The 25,000-nt window shown below is 34.8% G+C and overlaps 1 protein-coding gene across 4 annotated transcripts in view; it reads left to right on the top strand.

Annotated features, from left to right (window-relative positions):
• LOC145299553 (neutral amino acid transporter 9-like) overlaps window positions 1-25,000 on the top strand; it is a 134,669-nt gene that overhangs the window by 44,146 nt on the left and 65,523 nt on the right. For all 4 annotated transcript variants that reach the window (XM_080144414.1, XM_080144413.1, XM_080144417.1 and 1 more), the window contains exons 4-5: window positions 12,243-12,305; window positions 17,551-17,704. In XM_080144414.1, coding sequence (XP_080000540.1) covers window positions 12,243-12,305; window positions 17,551-17,704 — 217 coding nt within the window. The remainder of the gene's footprint in view (window positions 1-12,242; window positions 12,306-17,550; window positions 17,705-25,000) is intronic.

The raw sequence follows: 25,000 nt of genomic DNA, 5'->3' as shown, positions 1-25,000 counted from the left end.
CAAAGTCTGGCTGCATAATCTACAGGGTGCCCACAAAGTCTGGCTGCATAATCTACATGGTGCCCACAAAGTCTGGCTGCATAATCTACATGGTGCCCACAAAGTCTGGCTGCATAATCTACATGGTGCCCACAAAGTCTGGCTGCATAATCTACATGGTGCCCACAAAGTCTGGCTGCATAATCTACATGGTGCCCACAAAGTCTGGCTGCATAATCTACATGGTGCCCACAAAGTCTGGCTGCATAATCTACATGGTGCCCACAAAGTCTGGCTGCATAATCTACATGGTGCCCACAAAGTCTGGCTACATAATCTACATGGTGCCCACAAAGTCTGGTTGCATAATCTACATGGTGCCCACAAAGTCTGGCGGCATAATCTACATGGTGCCCACAAAGTCTGGCTGCATAATCTACATGGTGCCCACAAAGTCTGGCTGCATAATCTACATGGTGCCCACAAAGTCTGGCTGCATAATCTACATGGTGCCCACAAAGTCTGGCTGCATAATCTACATGGTGCCCACAAAGTCTGGCTGCATAATCTACATGGTGCCCACAAAGTCTGGCTGCATAATCTACATGGTGCCCACAAAGTCTGGCTGCATAATCTACATGGTGCCCACAAAGTCTGGCTGCATAATCTACATGGTGCCCACAAAGTCTGGCTACATAATCTAAAGGGTGGCCACAAAGTCTGACTACATTAAGTAGCCAGACTTTGTGGACACCCTGTATATATATATATATTTATATATATGATGAGGGACTCTCCCGTCAATTTCAATGTATGCTCTTCCGCTACAGCTAAGTTGCTCAGAAATCCACACAGATGATTTTTTTATAGTGGTGAAGGCTTTGTGTAGAACCAACCACACTTTTAGGTATTACTGCTAACCTTTGTTGGTGCAGATGACTGCCACAGGACAGAGTATACAGTAAACCACAGGTTTTTTATTTTATATCAGAGTTACCTTCTTCTAAATGCATATCTTAATGAAGACTGGAGGTGCATCTTTCCTAGTGAATCTTTCCCAAATACTCACCCATCTTAACTTCGGTGATCTTGCGAGAACCAGTGTGTCAACGTGATTGTGTCATATATATATATATATATATATATATATATATAAAATCAGTGTTATAACGATTAATTGGAATTGGGAATCAGAAAAATCAACAAATTTGGGTGTATCGGTATCAGAATGGAAAAAATTGGTGCCTATATATATACTTTTATTCATATTCAAACTGACTGAAAAACCAAGATTGAATGATGATCAATGAATGTGTCACACTCCCATATTTTTACTGTCATCAGAATTAGTGAAATTATCCACTTTTCAATCAAATCAATTGATTTCTGCTCAAGTAGGTGACCCATCGCGGTGCACGAGCAAGCTTCATATCCCTCCCTGCTGTGACTTAGTTCAATACATTGTAGTCTACATTGCACTGTAGAGAATTTGTTGATTTTATTAAATTATTTTATATATAATGGCTTGAATTACAGTTTAAAATGCAGAAGTCAAGTATCATGTTTTCATTGGGCTTTAAACAGAAACATTCATTTTGAACATGCCCCTGTCATATCAAAGAACCTACTGTTGATTTTATATGCTGGGCCTTTCTGCTTGTGTCGTAATAAAACTTCTCAAATGCATTTGTGATGTTAGGTTGTATAAGGTGTTAACTTTGGTAAAAATAGCTTGTTCCTTCTTTCGTTGGATTATTTCAATTATTGATACCTATCAACGACATTTTAATAGAAAACCTGTCTAAGAACACTGCCAAAATGCATAATGTACATTTGTGTGAAATTTCATAAAAATCAGCCCAGCCATTTCAGAGTCCATAGGGAATGAACACACACACATATACAAAGTTCCTTTATATAATAGCCGATAGGTAAACATTATTATAATGATGCTATATGATAATGTTTCAGTCCAATTAGTTATAAATAACTAAAAAGCCCCATCAGGTAACAAAAAAGGGATTCCTTCTTTTTAAAAAAGCAGATCTTCAAATGAAGACAAAGAAAAACTAATTATACAAACATTGAACTTCAAAAAGTCCTGTGGTTACTTATAAAAATGCAAGAAATAGAAAACAGAGGAAATATTTTATGAAGGATATTATTAGGAAGGAAATAAACCTTAGGAAATTTTTATCCAAGATTAGTTTTAACTATTAAATTAAAAAGGGGTGTAAACCAAATAATTTTTCTTCTTTTTTTTCTTTTTAAAGTACAATGTTGAAAGGTACATGTACAGAGGAGGTTAGTTGGGTGTTTTTGTAATCATTGTACTTTTGAGCCTAATTATAAGTTTTTGAGAGAATCAAAAATGTCTTCCTTCGAGGAGTTATTGCTAATTCTTTTACTAATAGATTTAGGGATTTTGGGTGGATATAAAACGGGTTTGGATTTTCCTTTTTATTGGGTTTGTATGATTGTTTATATAAGTAAAGGTTGCATCAAGGAAATTTACATTTGCTGTAATATCCACTTTCAAGTTAATCTATTTTATTTCCTTACGAATGACTTTGTTAATTTTTTTGCATTTTGGATCATCTGAATATTTTACAACTGTTGTATATTGGTTTATATTTGAGGAGATGATATATTAAAACGTGTCGTGTTATCTAGTGGATGTAAGATATTGTTCTTTTAACAGACAGATAATAAACGTATAAATTGTATGTATGTTGTTAGCCAGGGGACATAATATTGACGTGTAAACCGAGTCATGTTGTATCCGACTTATCACACGGGATATTTTTACAGTTCATATATAAGAAGAAGAATATATGCTTCATACCTTTTTCTTGAAGAGTTCTTTTAACTTCCTGCTGCTCCGTGACGAACCATGAAGCGATCAACACCATATAATTGAAACATCTGTTCTTATTTGTGAAACCATTAAGACAACTCTTTATATTTTTGTAATATAAATTTATTACAGTTATCTCAAATAGTTTTCACAGGATTTGGAGTTAGTCTACATTTTCTGTTCATACAGCCCGCTCCTAACTGTCTGTCCACCCTTGTCTAGATGTCTGTCCACTCTGGTGGTCAATCTTCAACTCTCTGAATCTCTCCAAAACTAACTACATCACGTGTTCTCTTACGTCACCTAATTACGTGTCTCATACCAATCTAATCCACCTAGTTATTTGTTTATTCAAAACCCCAAAATAATGTTTACATCTATTTTCTATTTTCGCATTCTTTTTGCGATTCACACGTCAATCATTTCTTTTGCAATTTAATTGTTTATTCTTCTAATCATAATAACTGATCCAGTGACCATCCGTCGCTCAAATCAATTAACAAGAATACAATAACAATAATAATAATAATGTTTTGACCCTTGACCCTGCTTGCCACAGTTAACAGATACTACTCTATGATCACAGCCTAAAGGGTCATAACATTACACAACAAACCCATCATCCATATAAATGCCTATTATTTCAACTTGAATATCTAATAAGGATATATAAGATGTAAAAACCTACTGAATTTGTCATCTTAGCTGAATACAAAGAACCCATCGATATATAAAAGGGCCCAGATTGTTTTTTTTTTATTTTTTGGCGAGGGAGGGTGTCCACTGTTCATTTTTACTAATTAATACTTTATTCCTACATTTTTAATTATGTTGATTTTTTTTGGTGTGTGTTCCTTGAATTCTTATTATTTTAATGTTTAATCAATGTAAAATTTCATATTTTCTTTTTTATTATTGTATCCTTATTCTTTTTAGTTCTGATATCTTTATTTGCTTTATCACTTTCTTATAAATATAATGGACGCTCATCGATTTCAATGTATAAGCTTCCGCCACAAGAACTAAATTGCTTGGAAATCCATATAGATGATTTGTTTATGGTGTTGAAGGCTTTTAGAACCAACTACACTTTTTGATATTACTGCTAACCTTTGTCAGTGCAGATGACTGCCACATGACAGAGTATACAGTAAACCACAGGTTTTTACATCAGTTACCTTCTCCTAAATGCATGTCTTAACGAAGACTGGGGGTGCATCTCTCTCAGTGAATTAATGTGCCCCCAGATACTAACCTGGAAATTTCTACGACTCTGCATGGTACCTACAGCGCCTAGTCTTCCCAAATTGTCACCGATCTGCTACTGGCCAGGTTCAACGTTGCTTAACTTTGGTGATCTGGCAAGAACTAGTGTGCCAGTATGATTGTGCCATATATATGTGTGTGTGTGTGTGTGTGTTTTTTAAACTCAATATTATATTAATATAGTAACACTTTATTTTACTATTTGCTAGTGTATATATATATATATATATATATATATATATATATATACTAGGAGGCCGCCTAGCATTGCCTTGTGGTAAAATATGTTTAAATATGATATTTTAATTCACACAGATTTCGTATTTATTATCAAAGAGCAAATTCTCTGTTTTATTGTGCCCAATAAATATAATAAAAGTTTAAGAAGACTGACTTCAGTGCCATCAGTTTGAATCAAAACCAAAACATTCATAACTCCAGCCAGATATTAATTTTACATTATTTTAATCTTATTTTTCGTATTTCTTGGAAGTAAAAATAACATGAAATATAAATAATTCAATATTTAACGTTTCATTACCAGACAGTATAACCCTCTCATTTGCTTAATAACACTTAATGTCAAATAGATCTTAGCAGCCTATGTCACTGTATTAATCTTTCTATCTTTCTCCTCTTAGCATTGAAGGAAACTCAGTTTCTGTATGGGTGTTTTTGTTAACCTACTTTCTCTTCTTTCTCTTCCCTTTTCTCTGTTCTCCATTTTTTTTTTTTTTTTCATATATGCACGTGACTTCTAAACTTCAGTGTTTGTATAATAGCTTCTTTTTTTGTTTGTTTGTTTGTTTGTTTGTTTTCATTTGAACATCTGCCTTTTTAAAAGAACGAACTCCTTTTTTTCGTCACCTGATAAGGTTGTTTAGTTATTTCAAACTAATTGAGACCGAAACGTTATCATAATCGTGTAGCGACATTAAAATAATGTTTATTTGAATATAATTAAAAGTATACCTTTTTCTGTTTATTATTGAGCACTATTATATTAACCTCATTAAAATTCATTGGTGTTTTATCTTTGAATATTTTTAACCTGGAAATAAGTATGAGAAAAAAAAAGTAAAATTATTTATATGTTCGTCAACATTTTATCTTTAAGACTTTTTCAAGATTATTCCAAGAAATAACATACAAGTACAATATTTGAAAGTATTAAGTGCTTTTTTAACATTAAAATAATATTTTTTTCAAATGAACTGGTTGTATGAATGAAAAAAAACCTGATGCAGTTATGATGTAGAAAATGTTTTCTTTCTTTTTTTGGACGAACCAAAGCTGTTAGGATTACAAAATGTGTGGTGTATTTATGAAATAGAATAAGTATTTACATTCATATGAATACATACAGTATATAGATGCACTTATTCTCATGAATATATATATAATGTGTGTGTATGTGTGTATATGAGCAAACAGTTAATAAAACGTTAAAAAACACTTTGAAAAAGAGTTAAAAACATATTTAATCTGAAAAGAAAACACTTAAGTGGATAGTCCTTAATCCACGGAGTTTCGAAGAAATACTTTCCTTCTCATCAGAGGGTAGGAATTAGCAAAATACGGGATCGGATTTTGCATACAAAATTGTAATTTTTATTTTATATATATACTAGCGGGGCTACCCGGCGTCGCTCGGGACCGTATAAACAATGAGGAAATTGAATTTGATTTGGAATCTAATTGTTACTTTTAGGAGAAAGGAATTTTTAATGTTTATGTATCATTTGCTATTTCGAGCAAAAGAATATTTACCTACCTAGGACGGGTATTACACGTATGAAATAATTGTATCTTATCTAGGGTAGATAATTTACAGCATGTATATAAAATAATTTTACCTTTGCAAGGACGGGTAATATACAACACATACTTAAAATAATTTTACCTTTGCAAGGACTGTGAATATACAACACATACTTAAAATAATTTTACCTACACTAAGACGGGTAATTTAAATACATGTATGAAACAATTTCAGAAGCGTGTTTATCTCAAAACGGACATTACTCTCTTCAACCCAACCTCCAAAAGAAAACGCACATTTAAAATTAACATAATCATGGTTCTTCCTACCCACCACTACAACCATCACATCATTCCCGGATAATAACAAAAAAATTTTTTTTTAAATATAGATTACTCCCTAAAGAAACTGTCCTAGTAAACTTTCATAGAAAACCAACAATATATATGTATTAATCTAATTTTGAGATTGTAAACTGTTTAAGCCATATCCGGAATCACTTGACAAATGAAGGAATTTTTAGATAGAAAATTGTTTAAGCCATTTACGGTACAGATTTTATATTCTGCCACCCTCATTTAATCCAGAGCGACGCTGATTATTCTGCTAGTATATATTTGCTCCTGTCTCATTAAATTCTGAACAACGCCAGGAATTTTGCTAATATATATTTCCATCAATTTCCTTCAATTCCAGGCGAAGCCGAGGATATTGCTAGTAAATTTTTTTGACCTATCTCATTCAATCTTGAGCAACACCGGGTATTCTGCTAGTGTATATGTGCAGTTATCTAATACAATCCCGAGCGATACCAAGTATTCATCTATTCTGTATTTATACCTATCTCATTCATCCCCAGGCGACGCCAGGTATTCTGTTAGCATTTATTTGCACCTGCATTATTGAATCCATGGCGATGCCTGGTATTCTGCTTCTATATATTTCCACCTATATCAGTAAATCCGGGACGATAAAGGGTATTCTGCTAATATATATTTCCACCTATCTCATTCAATCCCAAGCGACGTTGGGAATTTTATTCATATATATTCTCACCTACTTCATTCAATCCCAGGAAATGCTGGGTATTCGGCTAGTATCATCTCAGTACATCCTGGGCGACGCTAGGTATTCTGTTAGTATATATTTCAATCAATCTCATCCCATCCAAGGCAACGCCAGGTATTCTGCTAGTATATATTTGCATCTATCTCATTGGATCCCATGTATTCTGCTTGCATACATTTGCATGTATCTCATTCAATCTCGAGTGACTCCGGCCAATCTTCTAGTATATATTTTTACATATCTCATTGAATCCCATTATTCTTGGATACGTTATTAATTTCAAAAATTATTTTTCATAATTTAATCCACATTATCGCCCCCCTCTTACTAAAATAATACCTTTGATACATTGTCTTGGCTGTTTATTTCATTGCAAACACACTAATCAAGTAATTCACATTTAATAATTTTTCATAATTCTTGGATATGTTACTAATTTCGACAATCATTTTTCATGATTTAACACACATTTCTAAAATACTATTACTAAAATAATTTGAAATATTGTCTGAGCTGTTATTTTCATTAAAAACACAACACTAAAATAATTCACATTTCATCATTTTTGATAATTGTTGGATATTTTAGTAATTTGGACAATTATTTTTCACTATTCAACCCACATTATCGCCCCCCTCCTACTAAAATAATAACTTTGATGCATTGTCTAGGTTGGTTATTTCATTACAAACACATCAACAAAATAACTCACATTTCATCATTTTTTAAAATACTTGGATATGTTACTAATTTCAACAATAATTTTCAATTTATTGAAAAATTAACTTTGATACATTCTGCAAGTATATATTTCCAGCAACGTTTTACATGCCGGGCGATGGTGGGTACAAATATCACCCAATTATTTCTGATCCTAGGCGATGCCGAGTGTTCTGCTAGGAAACATTCCATGAATTGTATCCAATGAAATACCATGCCAGGTAATCTGTTAGTACATATGTCATGCTAATACTATGTCCTACAACCCCGAGCAACTCTGGGTATATTGCTAGTACATATACACCTATTCAATCCAGTTACAGGCTACGCCAGATATTCTGCTAGTACATATATCCACCGATGTAACAATCCCGGGCGACGCCGAGTATTTGGCTAGTACATATATCAACCAATTTTTTCTGATCCCAGGCGACTCTGAGTGTTCTGCTAGGAAACCTTCCATGAATTGTATCCAATCCCAGGCCATGCCGGGTAATCTGCTAGTACATATGTCATGCTAGTGCTATGTCCTACAATCCAGGGCGATGCTGAGTATTTTGCTAGTACATATACACCTATTTTATCCAATCCCAGGTTACACCGGGTATTGTCCTAGATCATATATCCACCTATGTAATACAATCCCGGGCGATGCCAGATATTTGGCTAGTACATATATCAACCAATTTTTTCTGATCCCAGGTGATGCCGAGTCTCCTGCTAGGAAACATTCCATGAATTGTATCCAATCCCAGGCTATGCCGGGTAATCTGCTAGTACATATGTCATGCTAGTGCAATGTCATACAATCCCTGGCGACGTTAGGTATTTTGTTAGTACATATACACCTATTTTATCTAATCCCAGGCTACGCCGGGTATTCTGCTAGTACATATATCTACCTATGTAATACAATCCTGAGCAACACCAGGTATTTGGTTAGTACATATATCAACTAATTTTTTCTGATCCCAGGCGACGCCGAGTGTTCTGCTAGGAAACATTCCATGAATTGCATCCAATCCCGGGCCATGCCGGGTAATCTGCTTGTACATATGTCATGCTAGTGTTATGTCATACAATCCCAGGCGACGCTGGGTATTTAGCTAGTACATATACACATATTTTATCCAAGTAATTTTAGCTAATTCAAGAGGCCTCGGTCGCCATTACAGCTTGCTGACGTTAAGATCACGTGACATGAATACAGGGTGATGCAAAAAAAAAAACGGGCCCTGTGTACACTTTATGTGGAAAAGTTGGGGCCCGTTTTTTTCTTCTTTTTCGTACTTATAAATATATTTAGAATCGATTTAAAATTACGTAATGTTTAACGTTAAAATGTCACTTTTTTGCGCCCCCCCCCTGCAGAAAAAGGGTCAGCTGACACACTTAGAGGGGTCCTTTTGAGCCAAAATTTCGATATTTGTTGGCCAGAGAGTCGGGCTTCAATATGATATCAAGTTTGTTAATTTTTGTTCTGTCTGTCAAAAGTTTTTAGCGAACATACAAACACACACACTCACACACATTTTGCCTTTTATATATTATATATATATATATATATATATATATATTAATACCATGGTACTTTTAACGTATGCACATGTCACGGTTCCAGATTATAAATTATTCAATCGGGAGATCCTATTTATTAAACCAGCAGATAGAAGGTGATAACATCCTGCAAACATTAAATTAGTATATAGATAGTCTAATTCAATGTTCGTAGTATATCATTACCTTATATCCTCTTTTTTAATAAATAAGATCTTCCGATCACCAAAGATACAATTTAAAAAAAAAAAAAAATTCTGTTGCTTTTGGGTCGTACGTGAAACTAAAATATTCCTTTTTGGTTTTCTGGCTAGGATCCGAGGATAGTATCTGTTTTGTCTAAAGATGGTATAATGATATCGTCAGGTTTCTGTTCACGATGGCCGTCCATACAATGGAAATATGTCACAGATTCCTATAAGGATATTGAAGATAAACCGTAATAACGAGATATATTGTACCACTACATGAACCAGATTACTTAGATAAACACTTTTACAGTTTTAACAAACGGCACTACAATATTATTGCAGAGTCTCCATTCACATTTAACATCCGTAGAATTCCCAGCAGCAATATATTATATATGAAAGATACGACTGGAATTACCACAGGTTCTGCTAGTATTTTTAAATCCATATTAACAATTATTTTTATTGGTTATAAAAATAATTGTTAATATGGATTTAAAAATACTAGCAGAACCTGTGGAAATTCCAGTCGTATCTTTCATATATAATATATTGCTGCTGGGAATTCTACGGATGTTAAATGTGAATGGAGACTCCTTGAAGAAAGATATTAGTCTACAAAGTCAAAGTGTTATATAGGGGTTTCATTAAAGAGTCTTAGAGAGAGAGTAAAGTGATGCTTTTTCTTGTGAGAGAGAGAGGCTTTTTAAAAGAGAGATTGTTCGTTTATAACTATTCCTATATTTTAAATGTTCATTACTTAGACGTGTAGATATGAAGAAAGCTCTTAGAATGATGAGATAGTGTTCAGCAATCTTAGTGTAGATATGATGTAGATTCACATTGTGGATATGAGATGTCGAAACGTGTATGCAATGACATTTTATAACACAGACATATAATAACAAAACAATTTACCTTTTTGTAGAAATCACAAACACAAAGATGAGCTTTATCACAAACACATGATGAATTTATTTCCTTACGACCGGTCGTGATTTCCTCATTAAGAACTCAAAGTTTGACATTTTAGTTTCTGAAGTGACGTCTCGCTTCAGACGTCCGCCTGTCTCTAAGTTTTCTCACTGACCGTCTCCCCTGACTGTCTCTCCTGACTGTCTCTCTGACCAACTAACTCCCACTTCCTATATTGAGAAATCCATGCATCCCGGCCACGTGAGCAAAATTCACGTGTTTCAACATGCGCGACTTTGCACGTTTCCGACATTGATTTCCCAATAACCTATTTTTCTTGTGTTGTTTCCACAAAGGAATTTAACCTACATATCTAATTTATTCAACCCATATTTTATTATCCACATTCTTTTAACAGTTGAATAGTTTATTTATTATTTATTTCATCCGAATTAACAATTTACTGGACATTCCATTTAAACCTATTGTTCTTTAAAACTTATGTCCAGGGTTCGATTTCTGCTTTCTCTTATTTTCATTTTAACTAATCTCTCTATTTTTATACTTACATGAACAGGGGACAGCCCTTATCATGTAACAAAAGGTGGCTTCGTGATTTGGTTCAAATCTCCCAATCAGCAATGATTATATCTTCCTACACTGATGATTGCATAAGCATAAAACACAGACATTAGTGTTTTATGCTTATGCAATCATCAGTGTAGGAAGTTATAATCATTGCTGCTTGGGAGATTTGAACCAAATCACAAAGCCACCTTTGACTTTGTAGACTAATATCTTCCTTCAAGGCCACCGGCAATTAACACATGAACTGAAAATAATTGAGTGCCTATAAAGTGGGCGTTTACAGTAAACAGTCAGAAAGATTGAATAACCACGAAGTCTGAATGCTGCATTTGCACTAAAGTTAACTATTTTTCTAAATTTACCAAAGAGAGTCCAACCTCACTTTCCTAATAAGGCTTTATAGCTTTGATAATTCTAAATAGATATTAACAATTATTTTTATACCTTGTCTACTTGCAAACGCATCCACAGGAATGTTCATAAATATATCAGTTCTTCAATTTTTAACAGAGTTCTTCAACTTTTTATTTGGTGGAAATCATCATTCACAGATGAAATATACACTGACAAATCATATGAAAAATAAAAAATAAATGTTGTAAAATCCAATAATCAATGAGAAAAGTGAAAATGTAACAAAGCAACTGACACTGGGTTAGCAGCAGCAGCAACAATATGCAAATGACCAAGCCTGAGGTGACATTATAGAGATAAAAATGGTAAGTGTGTTCAAAGAAGATGTATTTGCGACATGTTCAAGACGTAAAGGATTCGACATAGAGGATCGTAGACCTGTTGGAGGCGTAGAGGATTCGCGACCTATTGGAGGCGTAGCAGATCCGTGACCCGTTGGAGACATAGAGGATTTGCAACATTTTCGAGGCACAAGAGTGAAAAAGGATGTGTTCGAGACATGAGTGCTCAGGGAAGTGGGATTAAAAACATGTTTGAGATACGTGGGTGGCATCAGAACTGAGACAAAAAGTCATACATGGTCAGAGAATAAGAAATAAACTTTTTAAATATTTTTTTAAAAGTGTGTTGTTGAAAATCCCAGATATAAAGGCTTTTGTTAAAAAAATAAACTGAGTCGAGTTTTTGTTTTTTTCCTGTCTTCTATTTCTTTGATATAACGACTACATTACAAAAACCTCACCTCTCTCCACTATGTTCAAATTAACAACTTGTGTTTACTGAATTGTTTCCGATCAGAAACGTTTCGACATGCTGTAAAAAGTATGAATGAAATTTCAAATATTTTTGAACATGTGGAAATTATGTGTTACTGTTTTCAGCCATCATTTTCATGCGTAACTTTTTAAATCTTTTTCTGATCCAGATCGAAACCTGCGGCTTTACGGACAGATGTCAGTCCTGAGAATACTAATGTTCAAAAAGTTCGGTAAGTTTTGGTTTTGTTCATTTGTGTTTTCATTCTAACTAGCGAGGGGTACCCGGCATTGCCCGGGTGTTTGGAGGTGTGTGTGGTTTTGGGTAAATCAAAACTCCGGGGGGGGGGGGGATATAAAAAAAAAATGTTTTGGTAGGTAAGTATGAGGATCGAACCCGAAGCCTTGAGGCAAAGTTGGAAATTAAAGTGTGAAAAAAAGAGTGCGACAGTTTTAACCATTGGGTCATCGCGAGATGCTAACGGAAACACGTTTGAATTTATTTAATTACTTGGATTTGGCAGGTGCCCGTTTTAATGACTTAATGCGGTCAACTTTGACTGCGGGGTAGCATTTCATTTAGTGTGGGAATACTTTTCTTTTTTTTTTCCCCCCCAAGGGTAGGGGGGAAACATTATAGGAAAAGGCCTAACCTACATGCGGCGGGCGAAAACTGTTGAATATTTATCTTCCCGAAGTCGAGCAAATTAAATAGACAGGCGAGCTCCATTGTTAAATCTGAGATATTACGATTTACATGTGATAGAAAAAGTTTTAAAAAGTTGTTAGGCGACCGACCGCTTCTTGGAAAAAAGCCTTTCTTGGACATACACAGAAAGCGAACATACATTTTCGCTTTTATATATATATAGATTTGTGGACAGACGAGGGGGCATTCTTTTCTAATGATGCAACAAACATGCAAATAACTTAATGGCCACCAATTGCACATTTTAAGATCAGAGTTCAGCATTGATACATTCATGCATTGCCTTTTATAAATTACTTGCAGCGTGACCTGACGTTGCCCAGGATTTAATGCTGATCAACCAATATTTCACACTTCCATATTTTTATTGTTATCAAAATCGATGAAATGGCTCATTTTCAATCAAATCAATTGATTGCCTGCTCTAATTGGGAACCCATCGCAATGCACCGGGAGCAAGCTTCAAATGCCTCTTGCAGTGACTAAGTTTATGATATATTGTAGTCTACACACACTGTAGAGAATCTACTGTTGATTTTATCAAATTATTTTTATATATAATAATTTGTAAAATGTAAAAGTTAAGTATCAAGTGCTCCAAACAGAAACATTCATTTCAAACGTGCCTTTGTCATATCAAAGAACCTACTATTGATTTTATATGTCTGGCATTACTGGTTCTACAGTGATAATAATTGGAACTTAAATTTAAAATAAAAAAAAGTCAAGTATCATGCTTCAATTGTACTCTAAACAGAAACATTCATTTTGAGCGCACTCCTGTCATATCAAAGAACCTACTGTTGATTTTATATGTTGGGCCTTTCAGCTTGTGTCATAATAAAACTTCTCAAATGCATTTATGATGTTAGGCTGTGTAAGATGTGCAAAATCTGTTCCTACTTTCATCACATTATTTCGATTATTGATTTTCGAAACTTATCATAGCCATTCCAACACAAAACCTAGCTAAGAACACTGCCAGACACATAAAATACCTTCATGTGAAATTTCATAAAAACTGACTCTTTTTGTCTTTTTCTTTTTTTTCTTTTTCTTTTTTTTCTTTGAGCGATTACATTTTCTTGTTATTATTTTTGAAATTGTTGTGGGCGTATCCACATAAAAAAGATGCAAAACAAGTGAACATGCAATAGGTGTAACCAAACAAAGGAAAAATACTACCGGGCAACGTTGGGTAAATATAACTAATCTATCTTTATATCTATAAAAGTGAGAACGTGTGAGTGTGAGGACACTTCTCAACCTATATACTCAACAAATTTTTGATTTACAGACTTGAAATTCGGTATATAGGGTATTCAGATATGTGGAAAACCTTTCATGCAGAAAAAAAGGGCTTCTAAGTAGTCAAAATTGAAAAATTGGCGCATGGGAGGCCACTGGATTTTTATCTGTTTCCAACTGTTTCATGACTGCACATACACGGTCGTGAAATATGACAGGGTCATTATGTTTAGTATGAGTTGGTTTGAAAACAATTTTGAAGTTATGTCAAGCTGGTGTAATGGTTATCATACTTGACTCACTGTCTTTCGGTCTTGGTTTCGATCTCAACTTGAGCATTTTTTTTTCCTACAAGAAGTTAACTGTTTAGAAAAAACATAATACTCACATGCATGTCTCGGTTTCTTTCTGTTTTTTTTTTTTTTTTTTTTTTTTTTTTTACTTCATTTCTTAAAGCATTTTAATATTACGTTTTAATACTTACCGTATTTCTGTTTATAATCAATAAGTATTCTGCATTAATTAAAATATAATATTTATGCATATTTTACGGCCAGGCAAATCAGGTGACTTGCTTATCTATATATCTATAAAAGTGAACGTGTCTGTCTGTCTGTCTGTGTGTCTGTCTGTCTGTCTGTGTGTCTGTCTGTCTGTGTACATTTCCCTACGCAATAACTCATTTTTAGTCTATAGACTCGAAATTTGAAATACCGGGTACTGAGATTTGGGAAAATCGATGTGACTGGTGTCAGCCAGAAATTTGACTGTTAAGGGGTCAAATTTCAACGATTTGACCTTTAAGAACTCTACCAAACTCCTCCGACAATTTTGGGTCTAGACACTTGAAATTTTAGATATAGGTTCCTTGAACATGGATCTAACTTAATAAAGTGATTTGAGCCCGAAACAATAAATTTTAAGGGGTCATAATAGGGGTCAAAGTTTTAAAAAATTAACCATTTTTTTTGTTTTTTTGCTTTTTTTGCACAGCATACACCTCCAAACACCCAAGCAAGGGGTCAAAGTTCAACGATTTGACCTTTGAGAATTCTACCAAACTCCTCCGCCAATTGTGGGTCTAAACACTTGAAATTTTAGATATAGGTTCCTTGGACATGGATATAACTTAATAACTTGATTTGAGTCCAAAACAATAAATGTTAAGGGGACATAATAGGGGTCAAAGTTTAAAAAAATTGACCGCTTTTTCTTTTTTTTTTCTCAACATACACCTCCAAACACCCGGGCAACGCCGGGCTGAAATGCTAGTATATCTATAAAGTGAGAATGTGTGTGTGTGTGTGTGTGTGAGGACACTTCTCAATCTATGTAGTTAACAAATTTTTGATCTACAGACTTGAAAATTGGTATATAGTGTATTCAGACATTTGAAAAAATTTTTAATCAGTTTTCATCCGGAAAAAAGGCTACTAAGTAATCCAAATTTAAAAATTGGTACTCAGGGGCAATCAGATTTTTATCTGTTTGTCAACTTGTTCACATGACAGCTTCCTTAGGTTAAGAATAAGTAGGTTTGAAAACGCTTTTTAAAGATTGTGGTAAGCTGACCTAATGGTTATCATACTTGACTCACTGTCTTTAGGTTTTGGTTTCGATCTCAGTTCGAGTATTTAAAAAAAATTTTTTTAACTTACAAGAAGTGAACTGTTTAGAAAAGGATAATACTCGTATGCACATGTCTCAATTTCTTTCCATTTTCTTTTTAACTTAATTATGTTTTTAAAGGAATTTAACATTACATTTAATACCAAGCAATACCGGGTATCTCTGCTAGTAGAATTTATAAAATCAATGAAATTAAAAAAAAATAAGGATAAAAATGCAATATGGTTTTAGGGGTTGTAAGCAGTAGTATATAAAAGTGCTGATTGTTCTCTGACAATGATGGGATTCTTATTATTTGTAATACTGTTCACATTTTGAGTGTTATTTTCACAACGTTTTTCATATTTGTTCAAATTCATGTTGACTGTGAATATTAAGCTGAAAAGTTTGAATGATAAGTCATTTCCTTTGTTTTTTTTTTACTTAAGTTAGTTTGAAGAGATCAAGAGATAATGTGTTATTCGTTGTTATAGACACACTTCAACTGAGATTAAAAAGTTCAGTGTTACAAAAATAAAAGTACGAAAAATATTTTTTAATCAAATTTGCAAAATACAAATTTTTTTTTAAATTCTTAACATATGATAAATAAAGCAAAAATTACCCGCACAACATTTTCAAAGAATCTCTGGTTTAATGAACCTACAACACTGAAACAAACTTCTTCATAAGGATGAACACTTTTGTTTCACTGGAAAATTTGTATTTTTGTACAGAGTGGAACAATAAATTTGTCACCCTAAAGAAAACAACACTACAGCTTTATTTAAAAACTTCTATTGAAAAAAAATTAATTCAGGTAATTTGATTATGTAGTAGAGCTGACATCTATTCAATGTAGCTGCCGTCAACCTCAGTCAGTGCCTTGATACAGATCCGGAACTGGGAGCATTCCTTTTCCACAAGCGCCATCAGGAGCTTGGTGAATTCTTGGCAGATGATGGCAATCAGGCTGCCTTTGGTAATGTTCTCGATATATGACCAAATGAAGTTGCCCAGCGGGTTCAGGTGAGGAATCAGTGAAAAAAGAGTACAAAGTCGTAGCACTCCTTCTGAAGCCAAGCTTGGTTCTCTTTAGACTTGTGGGCTAGCGCCGAGTCCTACTGCCACACCCAGGGTCTGCCAGTGGCCACCTGATTGCACCAGGGGATCACCAGACTCTTTAGCACATCCAGGTACACTTTGGTGTTGACTTTCAAGCTGACTTCGAAGATATGAGGTGGCATGATGTGGAAATCACACCAAAGACCATAACCGTGGCCAGTTTTCAACACCCTGGGCATGTTCCTGTTATTTGTGGTAATGTAGTGATGCATTTTGAGGGTGCTGGCAATGGTCCTGTTATCATAACTTCGATCAGTAGAGAGCATGAGTTCAGCGGCGCGTCTCTGATCTCGCTCGTTGAACATTGTGTCACTTTCAGACATGATAGAAGGCTCTTATCGCTCTTGGGATTTATACACAACTGGGCAACTAGTAGATGGTCTGCAACAACAAAAAAGAAAACCGGTTTTCCTCAAATGGAAATGGAATCATGTCGTCTTTTCTATGACAACAGTTTTATCATTCCACCCTGTACATGCTACCTGCCTCGATTTTTGCTCCGTCTATACACTGTATAGTTTTATAAGCATACAAACAAAAGAAAACAATGTGAGATTGAATTTTAGACAAGGTGCATAGATGAAGTTATTCGTTGTGGATCTTAAAAGTTTTTATATATATACTTTGATTGAGTTTAAAATGTCAGTTTTACAAAAATAAAAGTATCAAAAACATTTTAAAAATAAAATTTGCAAAAAATTTAACTTTTAAAAAATTCTTAACGTATAATAATTATTAAATATGACAAGTTTCCGTTTTGATTTACAAACATTAAATCTTCATTTCAGGATGCCGATTGCATTTCCAAACCCTCTAAGAGACACGGAAGCACCAGAGTATGATCCAGTAACATCAGCTGCTCTCAGTCGATACAAATACTATAAACACTTGGAAAAGTACTCCGCAACGAATAATGGCAATCCGGCTGCCGAACCAGTTCTTGTGAGTATCTGTTTATTTTTAGTTTTCAGGAAGTTAATTTTTTTTTTTTAATATTTGGTATAAAAAGTGTTATGTAATGCATACATCAAAATAAGTTTATGAAGATGGTGATCTTTTGCCAGCATGGGAGGAGGGAGCAATTGAAAATTGGGACTGATCTTCACTTCTGATCTGAAATTGAAGACTTACATCAGATTCGTTGGCAAGGTGACTGAAAAAAGTGTTGGATCATTCAACCATTGTAAAAGGTATCTAAATCCTTGCGCAATCCTTTATCTGTATAAGAACAAAACACATCCTAAAATGGAGTACTGCTGCCATATTTGGAAAGTAGTTACTAAGAGTACTCCTTCCTGCCATGGCAGAGTACAAAACTGGCTTTGCAGTCTAGTGGGTGAGGCCCTTTTCTCCTCCCTACTTCCTCTTGATCACAGAAGAGATGTTGCGAGTCTAACTCTATCGTTATTTTCATAGCAGGTGCTCAACCAAGCTTCCATCTACGCTTCCCCCACCGTAGAACGTTTTGCAGCAGATACTCGTCTAGCTACAGCTACTAACAATTTCCCTTAATATCTATACGTGCCTAAAACTAAACGTAAATTCCATGAACAAAGTTTCTTTCCTAGAACTGTTTGTCTTTGGAACAATATAGCGGGACTGCTTCTGAGCTGATTATAACATGGTTGTTTTCAAGCCTAATGCAAACAAATTCTTGTTGGACCATCCTCTTAAATAATCAAACTCTCCCCAAATTCCACTATTTCCGATCATCACAGTGTTATCTTACCAACAACTTGGTATTCATTAACCCTTATCCTCAAGTAACCTTTGAGCCTTGATAAGCAATGACCCTCAAAGTAAAAAAGAAAGATTGTTTCTGTCATGCAACAAAGATGGTAATTTTATGAAACAATCGTAAAATTCTGGTCTGCCGGGACGGGGATGAAAATTGACTTTCAAGTCTAGTAAAATCTTATCGTCCCATTACCATAGAAGAGACATTGCTAGTCTCTTTTTACTCTATTGTTATTTCCGTGGAAGATGCTCGACTAAACACCAATCTGTTTTCCTCCTTGTAAAGCATTCACAGCAAGAACTTACCTTTTCACTACAGAAAAAAAATTTTCTTTCTTTCTCCATGTGCCTAGAGTCAGGTAGAATTTCCACAAACAGAGCTTTTTTGTTTTTTTCCGTGAAACTGCTTCTCCTCAGATTACAACATGATCACTTTCAAATTGAATGTCGACAGATTCTTGACATAAACCATCTTCATAAATAGCAAAACTTCATTTCGTTATTCTTAATCCTCTTGTTAGATTTTTCACAATTTTGACAATTTTTTGACAATTGGGTGCTTCTGCATTTAACAACCCACGATTTCCACGAAGTTACTCTGGTGTGCCCGGTAGATGACTGGAATAACTGGAAACGGCCAGGTGAACCTTATTACAAAAACAAATTGTTATAACATCCCTTCCCATGTTAAGAATGGCGACGACCACTGAAATTCATTAAGTAATACATTGAAAAAAAATGTCTTAATATCCAGAAAATTACTTGTTGACCATTTCCAGTTCTTCCGATCATTTGCCGGGCACACCCAAGTAACTTCACGGAAATCATGGGTTGATAAATTCAGAAGTACCAACAATTGTTCCCTCTCATTCATCTTTATGCTCGTGATCTTTATCCTCGAGAAGTGGTGATTCAATAATGAAGCAAAAAAGATACCCGCATAAAATTTTCAAAGAACGTTTGGTTTAATGAACCTACAACACTGGAGCAAACAACTCTCAAAGATAAAAACTCTTTTGTTTCATTGGAAATTTACATTTTGTACATGCTATATTGTTCCATATATATTATTTGTTTCATCACTGTATAGTTTTATTAGCATACAAACAAAAGAAAACAATGTGATATTTATCTTTAGACAAGGTGCATAGATGAAGTCAGGGCATGCATGAAGTTCATCCATCGCTTGTGAAGCTGACCGTGATCATGCAATTGTTCTGATGGCTTATTAAACTGATTCAAACTCTGAAGTATTTCCAGCATGTTGGACACTGGTGGGATAATTCTGTATCAGAGTTGTTGACTTCTGTCTTTTCTAATGTCACATTTTCTTTTGCGTTTTTCGTTACATGCAAATTCAGCAGTTGTAACCCCTGTCTTAGGTTAATTTTTCTTATGAATTAGAATACAAACCAAACTGTTTGAGGGAAACTTCAGATTGTTCTTGGACCGTTTCTACTGTCCTCCTGCAGGTTTTTTTTTCTTTAGACAATTTACTGTAAAGGAACTCGAATTAAGCATGCAGCACATATGACCTGCCCAATGCATCTGACCCTGCTGTAACATGGTTTGACCGGGCTAAAACTTCTGTGTCTGGCATCTTCTCTTACCACTTGATTTTCAACGATCTACGGAGGCAGGTCATATGGAAATGGTTCAGTTTCTTAGCATGTCCAGCATATACGGTTCACGTTTCACAAGCATACATGAGAATGGTAAGAATCATGGCTCTGTATATTTGAAGTTTGATATGCATCCAAATTCCTCTATGCTAACACCCAGTGGTTCTGAAACGCCCAAAGCAGCATTAGCCTTGACTATCCTGCAATCGACTACATTGGGCAGTATTCATGCATAAACAAAAACTTGAATGGTTACATGCGCATAGAGATAAAAAATTAGTCTTTTTTTTTTCCAGTGTTATGATCCTAATAACATGCCCTAATTTATGCTACAATTATGATCCTAATAACATGCCCTAATTTATGCTACAATTATGATCCTAATAACATGCCCTAATTTATGCTACAATTATGATCCTAATAACATGCCCTAATTTATGCTACAATTATGATCCTAATAACATGCCCTAATTTATGCTACAATTATGATCCTAATAACATGCCCTAATTTATGCTACAATTATGATCCTAATAACATGCCCTAATTTATGCTACAATTATGATCCTAATAACATGCCCTAATTTATGCTACAATTATGATCCTAATAACATGCCCTAATTTATGCTACAATTATGATCCTAATAACATGCACTAATTTATGCTACAATTATGATCCTAATAACATGCACTAATTTATGCTACAATTTCAAACCAAAATATCTGTTTCTTTTTCTTCTGACTTTGAACACATGGTACAATGATGAAAAAACGTGTCTGGTCATTTTGATGCATCTAAAACCAAGCTTCTCTCTTTTCACCATAAACACTTTGACCTACATCTAGCCACAATTGAAATGAATTGCTCTCGTCTTGAGGAAGCACCATGTTTTGACAAACTTCTGGGACTGACCCTCACACCTTATCAAATCCATCGCCAAGATCGCTGGAAAAATGGTTGGATCATTGTACTGTTCCAGTAGATATCTCAGTGCTGATGCAATCCTCTTCCTGTATTTGAAGTGTTGCCATAGATGGTAATGTCATCTGCATAAATGTCTACGAATGATCTAAGAATGTGATTTGGGAGATCATGGATGGAACCCTGAGCAACGCTATCATTGATACTATAAGCTTCCAACTTTTTCCCATTAATGACTACTCCTATAAACCTGTCAGAAAGGATTTAATAATTGAGAGGACATTTCCAGCTATGAAGTAGCTGGAAATCTAGTCAAATAAACCTTTATACCATACCCTATCAAAAGCCTTTGATATGTCAAGAGCTATTGCCCTAGAAACGAAACTCCAGTCAAGAGATTCACTAATCTTGTTTAATTTAATCTGATTCTTAAGGTTTTCATTTAATTTTGCATGGAATTATATGACCATTTTTTTATGTAATTCTTTCTGCTTATCCTACAGAAATGAAGACATCCGCTTGCATGGTTGCTATATAGGACACATCAGGTCAGATCATCGTGTTGGTTGTTCTCTTTTTAGTAGACTTACTGCATGCATGACTGATCTTGCACCATGTTTTGTTTAAGGGGTCACAGCTAACCCCAGGCAGTAATGTTGTTTTTGATGATGTTGCATCAAATTTTTTTTAATCTGCCAGGTTAACGGCAGCCATTCACAAATAGTTCCAGGCCATTTGACATCCCATTTAGCTACCACTTCCACTTAGAAAGTGACTTGCTTGTTTTCAAATTATCCAGAAAACAGTGTGAAGTCTACACTTAGGTTTGGGGGGACCTTTACTAGCGAACAATATTTTTTGTACAAAGAATGTCCCACTCCCCATCATTCATTTTTTTAATAAACATTTTCACTTTTGTAAATAAAATATTTTTCAAATTGAAAATTATATAATTAGGATCAACCCACAGAATGAATGAGGTATTTTGGTGGAAGAGTCTAGCATGTAAGTTCATGTGTAAAAGACAGCCAAATATATCCTAAACTAATGATGGGACGATTCCAATATTTTTCTCGATTCTGGCACAATTACAGATTTTGATTCTTTATAAATCTCTAAATACTGACTATAAAATTGTTATCTTTTCTTGATTATCATAAAAACATGTTAAATGTGCATATATTCTCTCAAATGTAAAAACACGGTTGTGTGTGTATGGAGGGGGGGTATCTATAGATTTTAGCTTTCGGGTAGTTTAAAATAAATTCATATTTATTATTTTATTATTACTAATAGCAGTGGAAAATTTTGTTTTCAACAAAATCAAATAAAAGAAGATAATTAAAGGAATCGTTTTAGGGCATCGGAAAATAGACACAAAATTTTTCCGATTTCTAATTCCGACACTATCCTAAACACAAATTCCATGAACAAAGCTTCTTTCTTAGAACTGCCCACCTGTGGAATGTCTGGCCTGCTTTCCAGCTGACTACAAAATAGTCATCTTCAAGTCCAATGTAAATAAATTCTTATTGAGGCATTCTTAGCTTGCATTTATTAGCCTTTAATGAATGGCATTAGGGCCTTGATAAGTGGTGACTCCCTGATAAAAAGCAAAAAGTTTGACACCCGACCTTACCTCCCATCATTCCAAAATATTAGGGCTTCATGCCAAAGGAAATTTTTTGTGTGGTTAGTGCATTGTATAGATTGTATACTTTTTTAACATTTGTAAAAATTTTTTATAACTCTCCCCATTTGTTACCTAAATAAAATTGCTGTACTTGCCTGCATTATCACAATCTTTCTTCTCTAATTATGCGCAGCATAATCATGTTGATGCACCGGTTCCCATTAGATCACCAAAGTTAAGCAATTAAGCAATGTTGAGCCTGGTCAGTACTAAAATGGGTGACGATTTAAGAATACTAGGTGCTGTATGTGCTCTCCATTTATCTCAGCGTTGTTTCAAATCGTCTGGACTTTTCCTTGCCTCTTGAATCAAGCAATGCCGACTCAGGAGAAGAGTTAGGGTTAGAGATTATGCAACCCTCTCTTCACAATTTAGCGTGTTTTGTCCAGCGTCCCTCCAAGATGATCAGATGGTCTTCGTTGTTTTGATGGACAAACATCTGGGCAGGAACTGCTAAGAACAGCCTATCCTGCCTTGACAGAGTACAAAATAGACTTCGTAGCTTAGTGGGGGGGGGGGAGCCCTTTTCTCTTCCCTGCAACGTCTCTCCCACAGAAGAGACGTTGCGAGCCTGTCTTTGTTTTATCATTATTTCCAGTGCAAGTGCTCATCTGAGCTCCAATCTTCCATGAAAAACACCCGTGTAGCTGAAACCACTGTCAATAATTTTCCCCACTCTTTATCTGTGCCTAAACTAAAACGTAGATTCCGTGAACAAAGCTTCTTTCTTAGAAGTACACGTATGTGGTACTCTCTCCCGTTTGCCTGTTTCCCACCTGACTACAACTTGGATGTCTTCAAGACGCTTTATCAAATCTCCATTATTAACGATTACTACGATATTATCCTATAGATTACTGTACACGCAATAACCCTTATCCCCGAGTGGCCTCCGGGCCTTCATAAGTGGTGACTACCATGTAAAAAAAAATAAAATAAAATAATGCGTTGGATGTTCACAATATTAGGTGTAGACAGTTGCATTGATCTGACATGCTCGCGTCCGACGTCATTGATTCTGATCATAGCCACATGATTGCATTGAATGCGGTGCATGTTGATTTTTGTCATTGGCGACGATTCCGATATTTTTTACTTTTACAACATTTTAGCTGCATCTTTTGAAACCTGGGAATATTTATGTTGAACCCAGGAACCTAGATGAAATTTTAAACTGAACTCTTTGCCAACAGAGGGGATTGTTCTCGTCCTATTAGCCATAACTAAATAGAAATATTAAGTAATGTTTCTTTTTTTTACGATTTTTTTTTGGTCCCCCAGCAAAAGAGAGATCGAACCTAGTAATTCACACCCATTCGTCCATTCATTTATTCGTACATTTCTCAATAACCACACCTTGGATTTTTTTAATTTTACACAAACATTAGTCATGGTGAAAGTAAATTTTTCACTTAGGGAAGGAGACCCCGCTTGCTCGGTTTATTTTATTTTACAATATAGTCACTGTTTATCAAAGCCCGGAGACCACTCAAGGATAAAGGATTAAAAGTCTTAATATTTCTTGTAGTGAAGATTGAATCTCCAAATGACTGTCCAAATGATTGTTAATAAACTTGCTCCACAAGGCGTCACTACAAGCAATAATAATACCTGACTTTTGCAGTTTGAACTTTAATTTAAGCCATTATATGTAAAAATAATTTCGTAAATAAAGATTCTCGACAGTGCAATGTATTATGAACTGAGGAATTGCAGGGGAGTATGTGAACCTTACTCCTGGTGCTCCGCGATGAGTCCCCAACTAGAGCAGTCAATCTGACATAAAAATAGGCGATTTTACTGATTTCGATGACAACAAAATTATGAGAGTCTGAAACATTCAGTCCTGGGCGACATCAGGTCCTCTTGTTAATAGAACAATTATTTCTTCATTTTTATGGCAGTAAAATTTGACTTTTCTACAATTAGATAAGTTGAGAAAAACGAATTGACTCCTAAAATTGTACGACTTAACAGTTGCTCTCAAAACTGCTGATTTATTTCTATTTTTGGAATTTGGGTCACCTTTAGTACTGGATCATAGAACAAGCAAGGCTGAAATTTCCATTGTCGTTCTAAATTAATGGGTCTTTGACTTCTTACATAATTATTGTTTCTATTTAATGTTAGTGTTCATGGTCGCAGTAAGTTGTCTACGCATGCTCTTTCTCTCCGAAAATCTGCATGGGAAGTTCAACATTTTTGCCCAAGAAAAGAAATCGAAAAATACCGACATCATGTCAGAGCTATTAGCCCACACATATTC

The sequence above is a fragment of the Euprymna scolopes genome, chromosome 2 (assembly GCF_053919585.1).
Source record: "Euprymna scolopes isolate OS-2025 chromosome 2, ASM5391958v1, whole genome shotgun sequence".
In the NCBI taxonomy this organism is placed as follows: domain Eukaryota; kingdom Metazoa; phylum Mollusca; class Cephalopoda; order Sepiida; family Sepiolidae; genus Euprymna; species Euprymna scolopes.
This window is presented reverse-complemented; position numbering and strand designations above follow the sequence as displayed.